The sequence below is a fragment of the Macaca thibetana genome, chromosome 15, assembly GCF_024542745.1.
Source record: "Macaca thibetana thibetana isolate TM-01 chromosome 15, ASM2454274v1, whole genome shotgun sequence".
Lineage (NCBI taxonomy): Eukaryota > Metazoa > Chordata > Mammalia > Primates > Cercopithecidae > Macaca > Macaca thibetana.
In genome coordinates this window covers 7990444-8010577 of record NC_065592.1, presented here as the reverse complement: position 1 = coordinate 8010577, position 20134 = coordinate 7990444, and the positions used below count along the sequence as shown (strand labels likewise).

At 55.7% G+C, this 20134-nt stretch overlaps 2 protein-coding genes and 1 non-coding gene across 7 annotated transcripts in view; all 3 read left to right on the top strand.

Annotated features, from left to right (window-relative positions):
- AIF1L (allograft inflammatory factor 1 like) overlaps positions 1-20134 on the top strand; it is an 803784-nt gene that overhangs the window by 91055 nt on the left and 692595 nt on the right. The window lies entirely within an intron of this gene.
- The window catches only part of ASS1 (argininosuccinate synthase 1), a 58039-nt gene that overhangs the window by 3056 nt on the left and 34849 nt on the right, over positions 1-20134 (top strand). For 2 of the 5 annotated variants that reach the window (XM_050760132.1, XM_050760135.1), the window contains exons 2-7: positions 2162-2221; positions 4091-4200; positions 6146-6214; positions 10860-11048; positions 16586-16642; positions 19169-19243. In XM_050760132.1, coding sequence (XP_050616089.1) covers positions 4096-4200; positions 6146-6214; positions 10860-11048; positions 16586-16642; positions 19169-19243 — 495 coding nt within the window. In that variant the 5' untranslated portion in view covers positions 2162-2221; positions 4091-4095. Of the gene's footprint in view, positions 1-2161; positions 2222-2822; positions 2973-4090; positions 4201-6145; positions 6215-10859; positions 11049-16585; positions 16643-19168; positions 19244-20134 lie in introns of all 5 variants that reach the window. The other 3 variants (XM_050760136.1, XM_050760133.1, XM_050760134.1) reach the window with 2 other exon arrangements.
- On the top strand, positions 1743-1844 carry LOC126938198 (small nucleolar RNA U13). Its single transcript, XR_007720019.1, has one exon. It is a non-coding gene; the product is annotated as a small nucleolar RNA U13 (small nucleolar RNA).

The following is a 20134-nucleotide window of genomic DNA, read 5'->3' as shown; positions in this document are numbered from 1 at the left end:
TGGGGAGCAGGCTGTTCGAACCCCCATTTCGCAGCTGAGCAGTTATGCTAGAGAGCTGGAGCCACTCAAACCCATGTCTGGTGGACTTGACCTGTGTGCCGTGCCTGGCGTGAGCACTCACTGGATTGCAGCTGCCATTCCTTCTCTCCCTGTCACTTCCTCCCTGACAGCAAGCCCTCAGTTTTTGCCTCGGGCTGCAAATGCAGCTTTAGGGACCTGCTGAGGCTGAGGGAAGAGGGTGCCCCACCCGCTGCTGGGAGGGCAGGAGCAACGCTGCTGTCTGATTACATCATTTTCCCAAGTCCATCTGCCCAGCTCATTTCTCTGCATGCATACACAGGCCCCAACACCCACACACATGTGCATGCACACAGGCACACATGTGCAAGCCCAAACACATTACAAACATGCATGCAAGCACACACATTGTGTACTCTCAGGTACACACCCCTGGGTGAGTACACACACACACACACACTCTGTCTCAGGTACACACGCCAAGTCCATGCATTGCTTCACCATGCCCAGCCCCAGAGGCTGAGGGCCTCAGAGCCCACATCTGCCCAGATACAGCCTGGCAGGCAGGAGGGGCTCACTGGTTTCGTTTTGTTTATTTAAGACAGAGTTTCACTCTGTCACCCAGGCTGGAGTGTGGTGGCACGATCTTGGCTCACTGCAACCTTTACCTCCCGGGTTCAAGTGATTCTTATACCTCAGCCTCCCGAGTAGCTGGGACTACGGGTGCATGCCACCACACTCAGCTAATTTTTGTATTTTTAGTAGAAATGGGGTTTTGCCATGTTGGCCAGGCTGGTCTGGAACTCCTGATCTCAAGTGATGCACCCACCTCGGCCGTCCAAAGTGCTACGATTACAGGCGTGAGCCACCGTGCTCGGCCATGAGAGCATGTGTAGGACTCCACAGCTTCGGGGCAAACCAGCCGTCTCTTTGCAGTGAGGAGCTGACCTCCAGAGAGTGGAACTAACAGCATTGTTCTAAGTGCCTGCCACAGGCATCTGGGAGATGGTCCCTGTTTCCATGGAGCTCATAGTGGGGGAGAGGGCAGTTAGAATACAGCATGATGGCCGGATGTGGTGGCCCATGCCTGGAATCCCAGCACTTTGAGAGGCTGAGGCAGGCAGATCACTTGAGTCCAGGAGTTCGAGGCTGTGGTGAGCTGAGATTGCATCACTGCACTCCAGCCCAGGTGACAGAATGAGACCCTGTCTGGAAAAAAAAAAAAAAAAAAAAAAAAAAAAGAAAGAAAAAGGAAGGAGGATAGAGCTCTGATAGGCAGGAGGCATGGCGGGTCACTGAGGCGATGCAGCTGTTTCTGCAGAGCTGCCGCTCCCTGTGCCTACCCTCTTGGCTCCAGGTGCCTCTGGGAGGGGGCAGGAGCAGGGGTGACTCTCAGAACTGGGTGAATCTTGGGCCAGCATCATCAGATCACACTTGCCCAGGACTTCCCTTCTTTGAGTCTCCCCGAGAGGGATGGTGGTCTTGTACCTGAGAGCAGTGGGTTAAGGAGCTGAGCCGATGTGAGTTTGAGTCCTGGCTCAAACAAGATGCAGGGCAAAGTTCCTTAGCCCAAGCCTCAGTTTTCCTGCCTCTAAAATGAAGAGAATCCCAAATGGAAGGGGTCGGCCTAAGACGGACATGTCCATTCCCTTGATTGTGGAGTTGGTGTCACAGGCGCATCTGCAGGCCGAAACTTGCTAAATTGGACACCAAAAACTATTCGATTAGTTTTGTAGCTCATGAGTGTGCTGATGGGCTATTCTCGTGTGTTTGCGAGGTACCACCCTCAAACTTTGTTATGATGTTGGCTCATTACCCATCTGATATTAAAAAAAATGCAATTTATGATCTGTCAAGTAGACCTCAATAGAGCTGTTTTACGACATACAACAGAATTTCTCCCAACCCAACCACATCACCCACGCCATCACACACAAACAGGGATAGGCTTCCATGCATTTCCTGAATGCCTTCTGGGGCAGGGGGCAGGGGGCAGGGGGCAGGGGGCAGGAGGCAGGACAGGTGGCTCTGGGGCGCCTGGGCTTCCCCTGCTCAGTGAGGCTGTTCACAGGACATAAGGTTTAAGGCCTCTGGGATGGCCCGGGCCGCCTGCAGGCAGCTGAGTAGCTTTGCTTTTGCACAGTGGTTCACTGCACCGTGAAGACAGATTCCAGACGCCAGGAACTCTCGCCTCCAATCCCAGGTACTGCCCACCTTAAGCCCTCCCTGCCTCCCTTCCTCCCTCCTTCCCTCCATCCTGCATGGCCAATTGCCTGGCTGCAGTTGCCATGGATACCACCTGCTGGCTCCAGGGTCAGGGCCTGCTGAGTCACCAGGAACTCGGGGGCAGGGGCTTGAATGCCCAGTAGGGACGTTGTGGGCACCCACCAGAACCACCTCCTCTGCCCCAGCTGCGTGGCCCGTGAGGTGTTTCCCCTTCTAAGTCCAAAGGGCAGCACAGGCCTGTGAGCCCCGGCTGACTGGCGGGTGGGACCGCGCAACATGACAGGACTGAATACTCATGTGACAGGGCTCCAAAGTCCACCTGGCTACACGGCCGCGCTCTGCGGCACAGGCCGGGAGGCCTGGGAGAGCCACTTCCTCTCCCCGAGCTTCCAGGCACACGGACAGTGCTCAGGATAGCGATGCCTGCATCACTGCAATGGTGATGGCCGGGTGACCCTTCGGGGCTCCACTTCCCCAATAGTGTCTAATAAAGACCCTGGGTGACACTGACCTTGTGACGTTGGTCGGACTCAGGTGGAAACATTCCCAGGCAGAGCAAACATGCCCTGTCCATTCAGGAAATGTGGGATGCTGGGGCCAGGTGTCCGCAGAGGCTGGAACCCGGAGGCCTGGGCCCACATCTGCCCCTGCTGCTTGTTGATCGGATGGCCTAGGGCACGTGACCTCGTCTCTCCAACCCTGGTTTCCTGTTCAGCAAATTGGACACAGTAAGGGCACCCAAGCCCAGGGCCACAGGAGGCATGTGGGGGAGGCAGAGTGAGCCCAAGGGCAGCCCAGGATTCAGGGAGAGCCCTCGGGGAAGAAGCATGGCTGTAAAGACCAGGAGACAGGAGGCCGTGGTGCCTTCAGGACGCTACATTGTGGTGGAGGGTGGGGCAGGATGGGAGACCGCAGGCGCTTCCCGGCTGCAGAGGGCTTGCTCACCCATCTGTCCCCCTCCCGGGAAGGGCCGCTGGTTGCAGAGGTTTTAGGCCTCTGCCTATCTATCGCCTTCCCTCCCTGGGCCTCAGTTTCTCTACCTGCACATTGGGGGAGTTGGTCTCTGAGTCCCTCCAAACTGGGCATTGGCAGAGTTGAATTCAGAGGTGCTCACATTTGGAGAGACACCATGTCTAAAATTCCAACCAGCGAAGGTTCCATGGGGCTCCAGGTAGGAGAGGCACTGGGGCTGGGCACCTGCCCCACAGCATCCTGCTCCACCTGCAGGTGGGTGTCGGCACTGCACACTGGGGAAGCACGGATTCGTGTGCGCTGTGTGACCCTGAGCCTGCCACTGACCTCTCTGAGCCTTGCTGTCTGCCTCTCCAGTAGGGATGACGACTCCTACTTCATGGGGTTGTACTGGGGGCTCAGGGGCACAGGGAGATCCAGCTGAGGCTCCCAGGGCCCTGCCAGTGCTTGGCAAGGAGCAGTTCTGATGGGGGATGTGTCAGCTGCCAGAGGCTCAGAGCCAAGGCCCCTCCCACATCTCCTGCCTGAGTGCATTCTTCACATCCTGGCCTTGGGCCAAACTGCTCAGCCTCAGCCGCCTTACCTCCCTGCTGGGGGATCAGGTCCAAGAGATGCCTCTACCTGGCCAGCCTAGGACGGCAGTCAGCATTCCCAGGCCCCAGCGTGGTCCGTGGGGGTGTGTGCAGACTGCGAGGTCAGGGTCCCCAGGGGTGGCAGGCGCTGAAGGTGAACATCCTGTTCCCGACCTCCAGTGGCAGCTTGCCTGGGAGACAAGGCTGTCCAGGGCCAAGGCTGAGGCGGGGCCATCTGCAGGGGCTGGCGGGGGGCACTGGCTGTCTCAGGGTCACTCAGGTTCTTCCTCGACTCCCGCCAGACACTATGTCCAGCAAAGGCTCCGTGGTTCTGGCCTACAGTGGCGGCCTGGACACCTCGTGCATCCTCGTGTGGCTGAAGGAACAAGGCTACGACGTCATTGCCTATCTGGTGAGGGAGCGACCTGGGTGTCTGTCTTCCTGCATGTCCCGCAGCTTGTCCTGTCCGCCCCCTGCCAGCCTCTGTCCGGGTTGTCAGCCTGTCTGCTCACCGTCACTCAATCAAGCCTGGCCTCTTCTCTCTAAGCCAGTCTTGAACTGGAACTAGGAAAATAGCTTCTCATTGTACTGCCTCACTTCCTCTATATGCAAATTGGCCATCCTTGAGATGCCTTCCAGAGCCAGGTGATGGGGGCGCGGGGAGGGCACAGCAGTGACCTTGGCAGTGCTGCTGGTCCGCCTGCTTGCAGAGAGACGGTGGGCTGGGACCTGCTACCAGCCCTGGGAAGGCACACAGTCTTCCCATCTCCAGAGTATGCTATCAGCCTGCAATAATTCCGCAAAGATTGTGGAAACCCGAGCTGGAAGGACGCTGGGGGTCACCTGGTTCTGGGATGGGAAATAGGTCACGGGTAATGGGTTATGCGTGATGCCACTTCCCCATCCAGGGCCCATAGGAGTCATCCCTTGCAAACCAGCTCCTCTCCGACTGAACCTGACCACAGCTGTGAGTCCTCTGTGTGGCTGTGCTAGTCAGGACTGTTGGGTGTAAATTTTAGAAACTCAACTCAAACCAACTTACGTGAAAAGGAAAGGGAAAAGACAATTCTTGGCTCACATAACTGAGAAGTCCAGGGATAGGATGGCTTCAGGTAGGGCTGGATCCAGGTGCTTCTAAGATCTGTCCCCAACTCTACTTGGCTTCATTCTTGGCCTCTCCACAGGGCAGGCAAGGCTCATGGTCACCCTCATAGCCCACCTTTCCCAAAAAGGAGGGCTTACCACCAGTAGGGCCCATGGGAACCCACCGTGCATTAGTCACTGTGACTGCATCATGGGGTGCGAGACTTGGGCCATGAGCCTGCTCCTACAGTGGGCAGGATGTGTTCCTCTCCATCCCTGTGGAATGGGGTCCACCCAGGAAAGAAGGTTCTGTTTCCAGAGGAAGTGAGGCTGGGTCTCTGGACAGACAAAACTTAGCTCTTGCCAAAAGTGATTTGTTTGCTGGCATATCGGCGTGTCTCACCACACTCAATGCCCTTGTCATTCAGGTTGGGGAAAGTGAGCAGGGGAAGAAATACTTTGCTCACAGTCACCTGGTGGGTGAGAGCACAGCTTTGAGGGGCTGCAAAGAGCCCAGGTGTATCCATCTCACTGTAGGCAGCACAGCGGGGCAATCTGAGCAGGAGCTGGCCGTATAGAGCCCTGGGCTACCACCTGGGCGATTTAAAAGCTGAATGTGATTCAGAGAAGCACCTGCAGCTGGGCTTTGGCAACATTCCAGTGTCTGGTGAGCAGAATAAAGGGCGCGAGGGCTGAGGCCAGGATCTGGGCAGCAGGCCAGAGTCCAGGCAGGAGGAAGCATGGCAGTGTCTAGACAGGGGCCGTCGGACCCCAAGGTCAGGGCACCGGCCGCAGGGACAGAGCTGGAAGTTCCTGAGCACGGGCTTCTCTGCCTCCCGCCTCTTCAGCTGCCTTAGGATGGCCCAGTCTTTGACTGGGGAGGAGAGCTGGAGGCTAGGAAGGCCCTGACAAGCTAATCTTTGCACTGGCCGAGAAAGAGTTTTCTGGAAAACACAGATGAGTTTCAGGAGAACCCTAGACTTTTCCAGCAACGACTGCAGCCTATGTGGCCAGGGCCAGGCTCAGCCAGTGCTCCAACCCACGGAAGCCACCGGCCAGCGCCACGTTGCAATCCAGCTCCCTGTCTCACCTCCTGGAAGAATCTCACCTCTCCAAGCCTTGGACTTTGTGCTTTTTCCTTCTTACTGTGACTTGGCCATGGAATGGAAGCTTTTTCTGTAGCAGGGGATGGGTGGGGGGCTGCTGTATGTGGACGGTGCGAACCCAGGGCTCCCCGCAGCGGCTGACAGGGCCTCTCTGCTTCTGCTCCTCAGGCCAACATTGGCCAGAAGGAAGACTTCGAGGAAGCCAGGAAGAAGGCACTGAAGCTTGGGGCCAAAAAGGTACCAGGCGGGAGGCAGGGGTTTGGGCTGGGAGTGGGGTGGTGATGTGGAGGGGCAGTGGTGGATGCTCCTGCCCCGGGGATCCCATCCCTTCCAATGTGTCTTCTTGCTTCTAAGAGTGTGAGATCTGCTCTCAGGTGTGTGAATACTCTTGTTTTTCTGCCTCCCCCAGGCCCCCTTCCACCCACTCACCTTCCCATGCAGGTGGAGTGTCTCTTCCCCACCCACCTACCTTCTCTTCTCTTTTATCTCTCTGTCCATCTATGCACCCACTCACCCTCTTTTATCTCTGTTTATCCACTCATCCACATATCCATCCATCATTCATCCCTCCATTAGCTATCCATCCATCATCCATGCATCCATCATCCATCTACCCATTCATCATCCATTCATTCATCCATTATTCATCATACATCGTTCATCCATCCATTACCCATCCATCCATCCACCCAGCCATCCATCACCTATCCATCACCCATCCATCCATTCACCCATCAACCATCCATCCATCCATCCATCATCCATCCATTCACCCATCAACCATCCACCCATCCACCCATTCATCCATCCATTCATCCATCATCCATCCACCCATCCATCCATCACCCATCCACCCATCCATCCATTCATCATCCATAATTCATCCATCCATTACCCATCCACCCATCATCCATCATCTATTCATCATACATCCATCCATTCACCCATCATCCATCCATCCATCTATCCATCCATCTCCATCCATTCATCCATCATCCATCCATCCATCCATTCACACCTCATCCATCCATCCATTCATCCATCCATCCATCATCCATCTATCCATCCATCATCCATCCATTCATCCATCATCCATCCGTCCATCCACCCATCATCCACCCATCCACCATCCATCCATCCATCATCCATCTATCCATCCATCATCCATTCTTCCATCATCCATCCATCCATCCATCCATTCACCCATCATCCATTCATCCATCTATCCATCCATCATCCATTTATTCATCCATCATCCATCCATCATCCATCCATCCACCATTCATCATCCTTCCATACATCATCTATTCATTCATCCATCATCTACCCATGCATCCATCCATCATCTATCCATCTATCCATCCATCCAGCCATCCATCCATCATCTATCCATCCATCCATCCCACTATCCATTCATCCATCCATCCACATATCCATCTGTCATTAATCCCTCCATTGTCTATCCATCTATTCATCTAGACAGCCAGCGATTTACCTATCCATCCCCCATCCGTCTATCCCTCCATCCTTCATCCATCCACCATTTATCCATCCATCCATTCATCCATCCATCCATCTGTCGTCCATCATCCATCCATCTGTCCATCATCCCCCTACCTGTCCTTCCCTCTTTTATCTCTCTGTCTACCCATTCTTCCATTCATTCAACAGAATCAGAAAACTCATTGAGTCTGGTGCATTGATTGTGAATCTAGGCATGTGGCAGGCAGACCCCTGTCCCATACGGGACATATATGGTGAACAGGGTCATCAGGACCCCTGCTCACATGTGCTCACTCCCCATGGAGAAGCCCTTGCCACTTGTGCCCCTTCATTTGGGGGAGTGAGCAGGGGACATAACAGGGATGATGTGCAAGGCCACCAGCCCACCTGCCGGGTCAGAACTGATCCCCTCTGTGGGGTGCTTCTGCAAGGTTGTCAGGGTAATTAGCATGTTAAAATGGACATGTTAAAATTAGCATGTTAAAATGAGGGAGTGGATGCCCCAGTCCCAAGTCACCTACTGGCCACAGGCCCGGAACTAGAATGTCCCTCCTTGGTTCTGTGTCTCCCAAGTGCTGGAGAGGAGAGGGGTTGTCCGAGCAGTAGCCCAGGATGGGGAGAAAGAGCTCTGAGTGTTGAAGATTGGAGGAGAGGGGTTGTCCGAGCAGTAGCCCAGGATGGGGTGAAAGAGCTCTGAGTGTTGAAGATTCGAGTGCACTTTCAGCAGCGCGGAAGCAGGGCTTTGTGCACGCCTTCGGCTTTTGTCCTTTAAATGAGCAGTTCTCAAACCTTTGGGTCTTGGGAACCCTCTACACTCTAATTAACGTGGAGTTTTTCCATATTTATTTTCTTGCATATAACATTAGGATGGGCCAGGAGCAGTGGCTCATGCCTGTAATCCCAGCATTTTGGGAGGCCGAGGCAGGTGGATCACCTGAGGTCAGGAGTTCAAGACCAGCCTAGCCAACATGGTGAAACCCCATCTCTACTAAAAATACAAAAGTTAGCTGAGCGTGATGGCGGGTGCCTGTAATCCCAGCTACTCGGGAGGCTGAGGCAGGAGAATCACTTGAACCCAGGAGATGGATGTTGCAGTGAGCCGAGATTATGCCACTGCACTCCAGCCTGGGCGACAACAGCGAAACTCCGTCTTTAAAAAAAAAAAAAACCAACCAACCAAACAAACAAAACACACTTATCCTAATGTTTTTCATATATCCTTAGTCCCAATTGCTTTCTTTTCTTTGCCTTTTATTTCATTTTTTAAAAGGATTTTTTCAAAATAATTATAGACACAGGAAGTTGCAAAAGCAGTACTAAGAATTTCTCGACTCTTAAAAATTATTGAAGGGCTTGGCTGGGTGCAGTGGCTCACGCTTGTAATCCTAGCACTTTGGGAGGCTGAAGAGGGCAGATCTCTTGAGGTCAGGAGTTCGAGATCGGCCTGGCCAACCAGCCTGGTTTCTTTAGTAGTGAAACCCCACATGCCTGTAGTCCCAGCCACTCGGGAGGCTGAGGCAGGAGGAACCTGGAAGGCAGAGGTTGCAGTGAGCCAAGATTGCACCTCTACACTCCAGTCTGGATGACAGAGTGAGAGTCCGTTTCAAAAAAAAAAAAAATTATTGAAGGCCTTAGAGAGATTTTGTGGATAATATCTGTTGATATTTATCATGTTAGAAATAAAAGCTGAGGCCGGGCGCGGTGGCTCAAGCCTGTAATCCCAGCACTTTGGGAGGCCGAGACGGGTGGATCACGAGGTCCGAGATCGAGACCATCCTGGCTAACACGGTGAAACCCCGTCTCTAATAAACACATAAAAAAAAAATTAGCCGGACGTGGTGGCAGGCGCCTGTAGTCCCAGCTACTCGGGAGGCTGAGGCAGGAGAATGGCGTAAATCCGGGAGGCGGAGCTTGCAGTGAGCTGAGATCCGGCCACTGCACTCCAGCCTGGGCGACAGAGCGAGACTCCGTCTCAAAAAAAAAAAAAGAAAGAAATAAAAGCTGAAATGTTTTAAATAAACGGTACATGTTAACATAAGTAACATTATACTTATGAAAAATATTTTCTCAAACAAAAAATTTTAGTAAGAATCTTATTGGCTTCCATTTTTGCGAATCTCTTTAATGTCTGGCTTAACAGAAAACAGATGGACTCCTGTAATTGTTTTCTGCATTAACCTGTTTTTTGTTGGCTTGTTTGTTTTTCTCTTTTAGCCTCCCTGGGCTTCCTTGCTATGTGATGCCTTGTTTTATTGAAGTCTATGAAGAAAACTGGGCAACATAGTGAGACCCCATCTCCACAAAAAATAAAAAACTTAGCCAGGCATGGTAGCACATGCTTGTAGTCCCAGGCTGAGGTGGGAGGATTGCTTGAACCCAGGAGGCTGAGGCTACAGTGAGCTAGGATCCATCACTGCACTCCAGTCTGGGTGACAGAGAAAGACCCTGTCTCCAAAAAAAAAAAAAAAAATTTCACTCAGCGTCTCCCTGAAAAGTCACTGGGAACGCCTGGGGGTCTACATTTCAAGAACCATTCCTCTAGATGGAGGTTTCTCAGTCTTGGCACTGTTTCCATGTGACTGGCCGTCCTGTGCATGGGAGGATTTTAGCAGCATCCCTAGGCTTTACCCACTAGCTGCCAGAATTACCCTCACCCCCGACCTGGCAGTTGTGGCAACCAAAAATATATCCAGATATTTCCAGATGCTTCCCCTACTCCCACCTCCCACAGGGACAAAACCATCTCTGGTTGGGAACTACTGCTGTGAGATCTTAGGTGACAACTAAGTCTTATCTTGTTGGGGCGGATTTATAAGTCACATCCAGTTTCACAGAATAGTGCATCAGGATTGATGAGCAGGCCGGCCGCGGTGGCTCATGCCTGTAATCCCAGCACTTTGGGAGGCTGAGGCGGGTGGATCACCTGAGGTCAGGGGTTCGAGAGCAACCTGGCCAACATGGTGAAACCCCATCTCTACCAAAAATACAAAAATTAGCAGGGCATAGTGGCGCGTGCCTGTAATCCCAGCTACTCAGGAGGCTGAGGCAGGGGAGTCGCTTGAACCCGGGAGACAGAGGTTGCAGTGAGCCGAGACTGAGCCACTGCACACTCCAACCTGGGCAACAGAGTGAGACTTCAACTCAAAAAAAAAAAACAAGCTATTGATTAGCAATGTCTGCCATGAGTGCAGGAGGGAGAGTAACAGTGCAGTGTGCTGGGGTTGATGAATGATGTCTACTGCAAATGCAGAAGGAGAAGTACCAGGCACAGCCTGGGTGGCCCCTTGTAGTTCTCAGCTAGCTGAGGCCCCTGGGGCTCTGGATGCCAGCTGGCCCCTGTCCTTGCCGACTTCTTCCTTCTGGGCTTCTCTTCCCATAGGTGTTCATTGAGGATGTCAGCAGGGAGTTTGTGGAGGAGTTCATCTGGCCGGCCATCCAGTCCAGCGCACTGTATGAGGACCGCTACCTCCTGGGCACCTCTCTCGCCAGGCCTTGCATCGCCCGCAAACAAGTGGAAATCGCCCAGCGGGAGGGGGCCAAGTATGTGTCCCATGGCGCCACAGGAAAGGTGAGGCACCTGGGAAGGGCCGGGCAGAGGGAGATGCGGAGGGGTGTGGGAAGGAGATGAGCACCTCTCGAGCAGTTTCCTGGTGTGCCTCAGGGGCAGACTTGGTGCAAGGCGGCTGCACAGCTTTGTTTAGATCCCAGTGAGATGGATAACAGCTCGCCCCTGTGATCCGTGCACTGCGGCACCTGAACGCCCATTCTGAGTCCTCACCTCCACCCGTTGCTGTGGGAGCAATGTCACCCCACTTGGCAGACTTGCTGCTGAGGCCTGGGGACATTGTCCAAGGTTGCACTGATGAAGGTCACTGCGTGAGTCCCCCAGAGGACACACAGGAAAGTGTTGAAAACCCCGAGTTGGCAGAGTGGAGTTCAAAGGCGAGCTCTGCTGCCGGCTCGCCGTGTGTCCTCAGCCAGGGCCCTTCGCCACTTCCTGAACCTCGGTTTCTTCATTTGCAAGATGGGGGTCATGCCCTGTCTTAGTTTCCCAGGGCTGGGGTAACAAAATGTCTCAAATTGGTGGCTTAGAGCACAGAACTGTTCTGCCTCAGGGTTCTGGAGCCCTGAGGTCCATAGTGAGGGTGTGTGCAGGGCCACGCAGCCTCTGAGGGCGCCAGGAAGCCTCTGGCTCAGGCCTCTCTCCAGCTTCCAGTGGCCTCTGGTGTCCCTTAGCATGTGGCTGTGTCACTCCCGTCCTCCGTCTTCCTGTCTTCGCATCGTCTTCCCTCTGCTTGTCTGTTTACCTTCCCCTTGCTACAGGAACCCCAGTCTTGGATATCCTGCCTTGGATGAGGCCCTGCAATGACCTCATCTTAACTTGGTTACTTCTTTTTTTCTCTTTTTTTTTTTTTGAAACAGAGTCTTACTCTGTTGCCCAGGCTGGAGTGCAGTGGCTCGATCTCGGCTCACTGTAATCTCTGCCTCCCAGACTGAAGCAATTCCCCTGCCTCAGCCTCCTGAGTAGCTGGGATTACAGGCGTGTACCCCACCACACCCGGCTAATATTTGTATTTTTAGTAGAGACAGGGTTTCCCCATGTTGGGCAGGCTGGTCTTGAACTCCTGACCTCACATGATCCACCAGCCTTGGCCTCCCAAAGCACTGGGATTACAGGCGTGAGCCACCATGCCCAGCCTTAACTTGGTTATTTCTGTCAAGACCAAACGAGGCCACCTTCGGAGGGACTGGGGTTAGGACTTGAACCCATCATTTTGTGGAAACACAAATCAACCCGTCCCACACCCCTTCCCTCCGGGCCGTGTGTCCCAGTGCAGACTGCAGGGCCCCCGTGGGGTGCAAGACAGGAAGCCCCCTGCCTGCTGCCCTTCAGAAGGCGATCCTTGAGAAACCAGATTCCTGACAATGTTGGCAACTGTCGGCCAATGTTTTTATAAAGACTCAAGTCATGAGCTTTTCCAGTCAGTGGACAGCATGCCAAGAGCCTGGTACAGGAATTGACTGCTTACCAACCCCACAGTCAGAAGGCTCAGAAACTCCCCGGTGACTGGGAGCTCACCCTGACCGGGGCTGGTCAGGGTGCTGATGGTGGGAACAGGTCCTTGCTCACTGTGGTGCAGGGACACACACACAGCTAAGATGATGATGGGAGGAGACACGGTTGATTTGAGGGTGGCCTTGGAGACAGCCACCCACCAGGATGGCACCTGTCATGTCTTTGAAAGTCCAAGTGTTCATTTCTTCACTGGAGCACTAGTTCAGCAAGCTTGCACTGGGTGTCTGCTGGGATTGGGCGCTTGCTGGCGCTGGCACAGTGCTGAACTTCTTGGGCTCACTGCCTACCCTCAGAGAGCCCATTTCCTGGCAAAAGAAGAGAAAATGGATGTGTGATGAGGAATGGGGGCGGGCCCGGAGGTCTGTGCCAGGGAGCTGCAGGGGCAGCAGGCAGGGGCTAAGGATGAGTCTAGAGGAGTGAATAATGGTATGGAAGAGTGTGAGAGGTAGAGGGAACAGCCTGTGCAAAGGCTTAGAGCCAAGAGGCCCTGAAGGACAGTCTGTCTGGGGCTGTGGAGCAGGAGCTGTTGCCGTGGGGGAGGCAGTAGGGCCAGGACTGGGAGGAGGCCATGCCGGGAGGTTTGGCTTCATCGCGAGGGCAACTGATGAGGGAGCGGAAGGAGGTCTCCGGGGGCGGAAGGAGGTCTCCGGTTGGATGGAGGTGGCCAGTGATTCCCCCAGCGAGATGTTGGGGAAGAGACAGAGAAGAGCTTCTCACACAGACTGCGGCCTTGGTTTTTACTGTCACTCCAGCTGTGGGTGATGGGATGATAGGAAACCAGGCAAGGAGGGTTGGGCGGCCCTGGGCTGTTGGGCAGGGACGTGTGTGTGCTGCCATCCATGCAAAGCTGGTGCCAGAGAAGGAATGCACAGGAGGGAGAACCCAGAGGATCAGGACTGGGCGACAGAGCGAGACTCTGTCTCAAAAAAAAAAAAAAAAAAAAAAAAAAGCTCCCGACCCGTCTGCCTTAATGGAATGAGCTGGATCGTGAGCTCCCCGTCCCAGGAGGCATACAAGCCAAGGGCAGGGGATCAGAATTCTAGGAGGGGTCCTGCCCTCAGGTCTTTCCAACGGTACCATTAAGGTTCAGTAGGGCGGCGTTCAGGGCTTGTGGAGTGCATGGGTGGGTGGGTGAGTGTGGGTGGGTCCGCTCTGGCTCGGGTAGCTACCAAGTCCACGTGGAGACCCCGACGCCAGACCAGCCCACATGTAGCCTGGAACAGCCTCCCGCAGCCGTGTGCGCCCCTCCTCCATATGGCCACCAGAGGGCGCCAGAGGCTTGTGTTTGAGGCCTTGGGAGCCAACCAAGGCGGGAGGAGGTGGCGGCACCACCGGGGTCCTGTTTCCCACCCTGGTCCTGCAGGGCGTGGTTCTGAGAAGAACGCCCCCCGAAGTAGTGCTGTGGCCACTCGGGACTTGGGGGTGTCCCTGCATTCACACTCAGAGGACCCAAGAGGGATGGACTCCAGGGATGCCCGCAGCAGGTGCTACCTGGCACAGCCACCTCTTTCCTGGGGTTGACAGGCAAGGCCTACTTCTGTGCCTCAGTGTCCCTTTATGACAGTACCCAGGAAACCCCCAACAGCCTCCGGAGACAATTTCCGAGAACTGGGGGTGTGAGTGGGGAACCAGGAAGGCTGGGAGCTGGGGGATCCAAGGCCTTGGAGGTGCTGGTCCAGCCTTCAGGCATTTACCCCTGAGTATCCACCCAGCACCGCCCCGGGCGCCATCACAGGGCATACCATCATGGGACCGAGGTACCTCGGGTCTTTGGGCTCAGGGAAGGTGACAGCAAAATGTCAGGGGGAGCACGCATTGGCCTGGGATGTGAGGGGGAAGGGCATCCTGTTTGCAGGAACTGCCAGAGCCCAGCCCTGGAGGCAGAGGCGGAGGCAGCCTCCCCCACAGCACCCCGTCCAGACGGCACCTGGTACAGAAATTGAGCCCCACTCTCCCCTCCCATGCCCTGCTGCCAGCCCCACCCCTGCCCACCCGGAGAGCTGCACCGAAGCTGGGGTGGCCCTTGCAGGGCACCTCTCTCCCCCTGGTTTTGGAAGAGGGGCCTGGAAATATGATTCTGAGACTCTGACTGGAGAGCAAGAGTTTTGTAAATGGCACCATCTGTGTGGCTGGCCCAGGGCAGATGGGAGACCCCAGGCCCCCCCCCCCCGTCCCAGTGGGCCCGTGTTTACACACATGTTTACACACATGTGCACTAATATCAGCATGCGGACACTCGTGTGTGAGACCCTACATCCCCCTTCTCCCGGGAAAGCTGCCGGGAGCTGCCCTGGTGCTGGGGTCTTGGGGTTCAGAAGGGGAAGGACTGGACTGGCCTCCTTGGCTCTTGCCTGAGACGAGGGCAGAGTTTGAACCAAGGAAGCATTTGTTTGGCCTCTTCGAGAGTCTCTGGCTCCTGAACAGATGGGTGTCCCCATGGCAGCATCTGGATGGGCAGACAGCAGCTCGGCCGTGCCTGGCTGGTGAGGCACAAGCCGTCTTTGTGTTGGGGAAACATGAAGCCGTGCGGGGGAAATAGCTGGGCCATGCAACACGGGACCATGCCTTACCATCTAAAACGAGGCTGTCTTTTAGTTGCTCCAGGAACGGGGCCAGCCGGGGGTCCGCAGGCAAATGTGGCCACCCCCACCTCAGTGTCCCCATCCGTAAGATGGGACTAACAGAACCTGCCTCCTGGGGCTGCTCGAAGGATTCAGTGAGTTAATTACGCATGGAGCTCAGCCCCGCTGCCTGAGTGTGAACTATTAGGATGAGCGTGTTTGCTGTGTGGCCCTGGACAAGTGGCTGCACCTCTCTGAGCTTCACTTTCCTCATCCATGAAACAGGGCTAAAAATCCCCCTGGCCCTGGGCCTCTCTGAGTGACAGCACACAGTGGGTGCTCACTAAAGGGCCCACTTGGAGGGTGAGTGAGGCCAGCCCGAGGCCTGTGCCGCGCGCACAGCTCCCAGCTCTGCAGAGGCTGAACCCTGGATTCTGTGCCACCTGACGAGAGTCTGGAAAATAGCATGTAATTCCCACCGCTGCCTGGCTGCGCCCATGCAGTTTTCACAGTAGGCGAAAGGTCCCTCTGTCATTTCCACAGCGCTTAAGTCTTCCTCCGGGCCGCCGAGCCCATGGGGAAGCAGGAGACGTGGGCAGCCATTTTCTCTCTGGGGATAGAGCTGGGCTGGTGGCTGCCTGCGCTGATCCCGGCCTCCTCCTCCTCCTCCTCATCCTCCTCCTCCTCATCCTCCTCCTCCTCCTGGACGGCGGTCCTAGCTGTGTCGGGAATAGCGTTCACAGCTCAGTGGGGGTGTTGGGGTGTCTCCATTTGCCCACAGAAGATGCAGGCGAGGCAACCTGCCTGAGGGGGTGGCCATGGTCCTGGGGGTCCTGACCTTGGGTCCCGGGCCTACCCTGGCTGTGTGTCCTTGAACTGGTTCCTTTCCCTTTCTGGGCCTCAGTTTCCCTCTCTGTGCAGAGAAGAGCTGTGGAGCAAAAGGCCTTCAGTGGTCACCTCGTTCCACCTCCTCCCTGAAACCAGCCATTGAAGAGATGGGGAAACTGAGGCTCAGAGAGGTGACAGGGTTCCCAAATGTATGGGTATGGGGGAGTCCGAGCACCCTGATGCCCCAGCCCTGAAGTGAGCTTGATTTGGGCAAGGTCAGCAACATGGGAGCCTTGAGGAAGAGACTATATATAGTGTGAGCTCTGGGGCTGCAGGAACAGGGCCTGGCTCCCCAGGTCTTGACAGTGGCTGGGCCTCCAGCCCCAAGGGGTCAGACGTGCCCCGCAGCTACCCATGTGACATGTGTGCCCTCTCCTGTACTCTGCCATGTCCCCAGATGTGCACATCTCCCTCCTGCCACGTGCCCACACATACATGACCTACGCTGCATGACTCCACATGTGTACGTGCTCTGCCCAGCTCTGTCTCTGCCATGGACTGTCCTTGTCCTCACTTCCTCCCCCAGACCCCAGAACCCCCATCCTGTGGTTCCTGACAGCCCTCTGTTCTGCATTGCAGGGGAATGATCAGGTCCGGTTTGAGCTCACCTGCTACTCGCTGGCCCCCCAGATAAAGGTAGGATGTGGCTCCTCCCCTGAGCGGGAGCACTGGCAGCTGCAGCCCCTGGTGGGGAGGAGGGCGCAGGGTTCTGGGAGATTGCACAGGACAGGTACAGGATCTTCTCCGTGGCAGGGGTGCCCATCAGGTGGACAGCCTGCTGGGGAGGCTCCCTTCGCTGGGGCCAGCTCCAGGGGACACACTTGCTTCCCCTGCCATTCATTCTTCCCGGAGGTGCTATCCAGGTGCCGGGGCATGGGATAGAGAGTCCCTGCCACTCTTCAGCCACGTCCCTGGCATTCCCCAGGTGCGGGCAGATGGCTCTGGCACTCCAGGTGAGGGCAGGGATGGCTCTGGCATCCCCTGGTGCAGGCAGGGATGGCTCTGGCACTCCAGGTGCGGGCAGGGGTGGCTCTGGCACCCCCAGGTGTGGGCAGGGGTGGCTCTGAGATGTGGTTGCTGGCGTCTGGGATGCTCAGAGCCCTCCGAGCCCCAGTCAGAGCCCCCAGCTATGCCTGGCTCCTCCCCAGGCCGCCTGCACCGGGTCCCCAGCATCTCTGAGCCTTTCCTAGGGTGGGAATCACCAGGATCTCAGGGCGTCAACCACCCTGGCCTGTGGCATGTCACCCAGGCAGGAGGGCACCTGTGGGTATTGCCCAGCCTGCTACTAGCACCCCCACCCCTCCAGCTTGACCTTGGACCTGGCCTGTGTCTTCGCATGAATGAATGGACACGTTCATTCCTTCACTCAGCTCCAGGAGTGCCATGTGCAGGGCCTGGGGCAGGGCTGAGCAGTGAGATTTTGATGCATACTGCCACTGCAAGCTGCCCAATTTTTCTAGTAGCCATATATATATAAATATATGAGAGAGAGATTTTTTTTTTTTCTGGAGACTCACTCTGTCACCCAGGCTGGAGGGCAGCAGCACAATCTCACTGCAACCTCTGCCTCCCAGGTTCAAGCGATTCTCCCTGACTCAGCTCCTGAGTAGCTGGGACTATAGGCACGCGCCACCACACCTGGGATTTCTCCATGTTGGCCAGGCTGGTCTCGAACTCCTGACCTCGTGATCCACCCGCCTTGGCCTCCCAAAGTGCTGGGATTACAGGCATGAGCCACTCTGCCCAGCTCTAGTAGCCATATTAAAAAATAGAAAAACGAAACAAGGGACATGATTTTGATAACTTGTTTTACCAAAACCCATATATCCAAAATGTTATCATTCCTCGTGTCATCAATGGAAAAAAAAAATTATTAATGAGATGTTTACCGTCTTTTTTTTGTCGTGTTGAGTCTTCAAGACCCAGAATGTGCTGCATGCGGGCGTATCTCGCTAGCTGGCCGGATTTCAGGTGTTCTGAATGGCCACCCGTGGATTGTGGCCACCTGTGAACAGCACAGGCCGAGAATGAGCTCTTTTGAGACCACTTTGGGCTAAATCTCCGGACGAGTTGCCCCTCCTAAGCCCCCAAGGGGCTCACAGGAGTTTCCATTTTGTTCTTTCCAAGAGGAATCTCTTTCCCATGCCTTTAACCAGCTGGTAGCTGCCTGGGCTGCGTGGCCTGGAGGTGAGCCGTAATGAGCTCTAATGATCTGTTTTGACCCCAGACACCAGGCAGCTGAGTGGCCGGGACAGGAGCTGCTTGTTGACTTGCTGCCGGCGAGGCCGCAGGACGGGGCCCTCCCTCGGTTCCCACAGCAGCTTGGGGGGCCAGGGTGTCCAGTTTCGAGGTCTTTGTCTGCAGAGGCCAAGCCCAGGCACTGAGATGGGATTGGGGCAGGGGCCAAGCTGCTCCAGGAGCTGGGAATAGGGCTGTAGTCTTCCCACGGCTGCTCGGAGGGGCTGAGGAGGTGGCAGGCCCCTTCCATCGCCCTGTATCACCATCAGCTCCACGGCCCAGCAACCGAATGGTGTCTTTACCAGCACACACACACGCGCCCCCGAGTCCTGCTCAGAGGCAGGGGCCTGGTAAGCTCCAGGGCTGAGTGGGGGGCTCTTTTTACCAGCTCAGGCCGAGGGGCTCAGGTGGAACGAGCTTGGTCCCTCAGCCAGGCTGAGTCTTCCCCCACTTCTTTCCCTTCCACACCCAGAGAAGTGGACGGGGGGCAGCCTATGCCTCTCCAGGCCCCCGACCACACGTGGGGCCAGGCCAGCGGCGGTAGCTCTGTGGACTCTCCCTGGGTCATGGCAGTGGCCCTGTGGCTGAAGATGCTGGCAAGGACCATGAACCCCATCTAGTTCAAACTCTCAGGTCTCGGTTGGAGAGACTGAGCCCTCAGGGAACAGGGACCCCCTTCTCCCGCCAACATACCACCATTCTGCCATGGAGTGCAGGCTCCGTCCAGCCGGCCCCGGTGCAGGAGTCTGTGTCCTTCCCCTCCTTCATGGTGTTCCCTGCTCACCCTCCACAACGGTATCCTCTCTGGGGACGTGCCAGAGACCCCCATGGGCCCCTCCCAGGAGACGTCAGCTCTGCAGTCTACAGGCCAGAGGAATCCCACAGCTCGGCCCTCCCGGCTCTGACCCGTTGTCCTATGTCCAGGTCATTGCTCCCTGGAGGATGCCCGAATTCTACAACCGGTTCAAGGGCCGCAGTGACCTGATGGAATACGCAAAGGTATGGCCGAGTCTCCCCACCACCCCCAACCTTTCCCTACAACCCCCTCCCCGGCACGTCCCTGCTGGGGGCTGTCTGAGCCAGTGGCCTAGGCCGGGACTGACCCCATGTGATGGGGCACTGAACTTCCACCCCGGCTGCCTACACACGTGGCCTCTGTCCCTGGGGCCGACCCCGCAGAGGTGTGGTCATCTGTCAGGCCCGTTGCCGGGGCGGAGCCTCTCTGAGGCCATTTCCCAGTCCCCCGAGTCAGAGGACACAGGGCTCACTCTCCTGCTCCCCGGGAGGCGGAGACCAGAGCTCTGCTTGCCACCTCCGCAGTGTGTCCCCCTTGGTGTGTGTCTCTTGGGGGGACGGCTGGGGGATGTGATCGGGAGCTGTTCTCCCAATTCCCTAGATACTAATTGCCCCTAGCTCTTTCCCAGGAACAGGTAGACGCTCCAAGGGACAGTCACAGACAAAGCCTTTTACGGCACCAGCGCTTTTTGAAGTACAAGTTGCAATAAAACATATTAGAAGTTTTGCATCAAGAACCTTAGCCGCTCCCCAGGGCACCTTGCTTTTTAGCGACTCGATGGCAGCCCTTGACAAACAGCCTCAATCAATCAGGCCGGGGAAAAGCAACTCAGTGCACACACCAGAAAATTGCTCAGGTTTTTAAATAGCAGTCGCCAAGGCTGGCTGTGAGCTCTCGCTGCAGCCAAGGTGCCGCGTGGTAGGGGACGCGGCAGGGACGCAGCCCTGCCCCCGCCGCCAGCATCCCATTAAGACCTGGAGTGCTGGGAGGGAAGACCTTCTCCACCATCTGTTGTTTTATTATTAAGAGGGGAGTTTACAAGAGCAAAGCCCATATGTTGCCAAACAAATTGTCAAATAGCAGACCTATTAAGG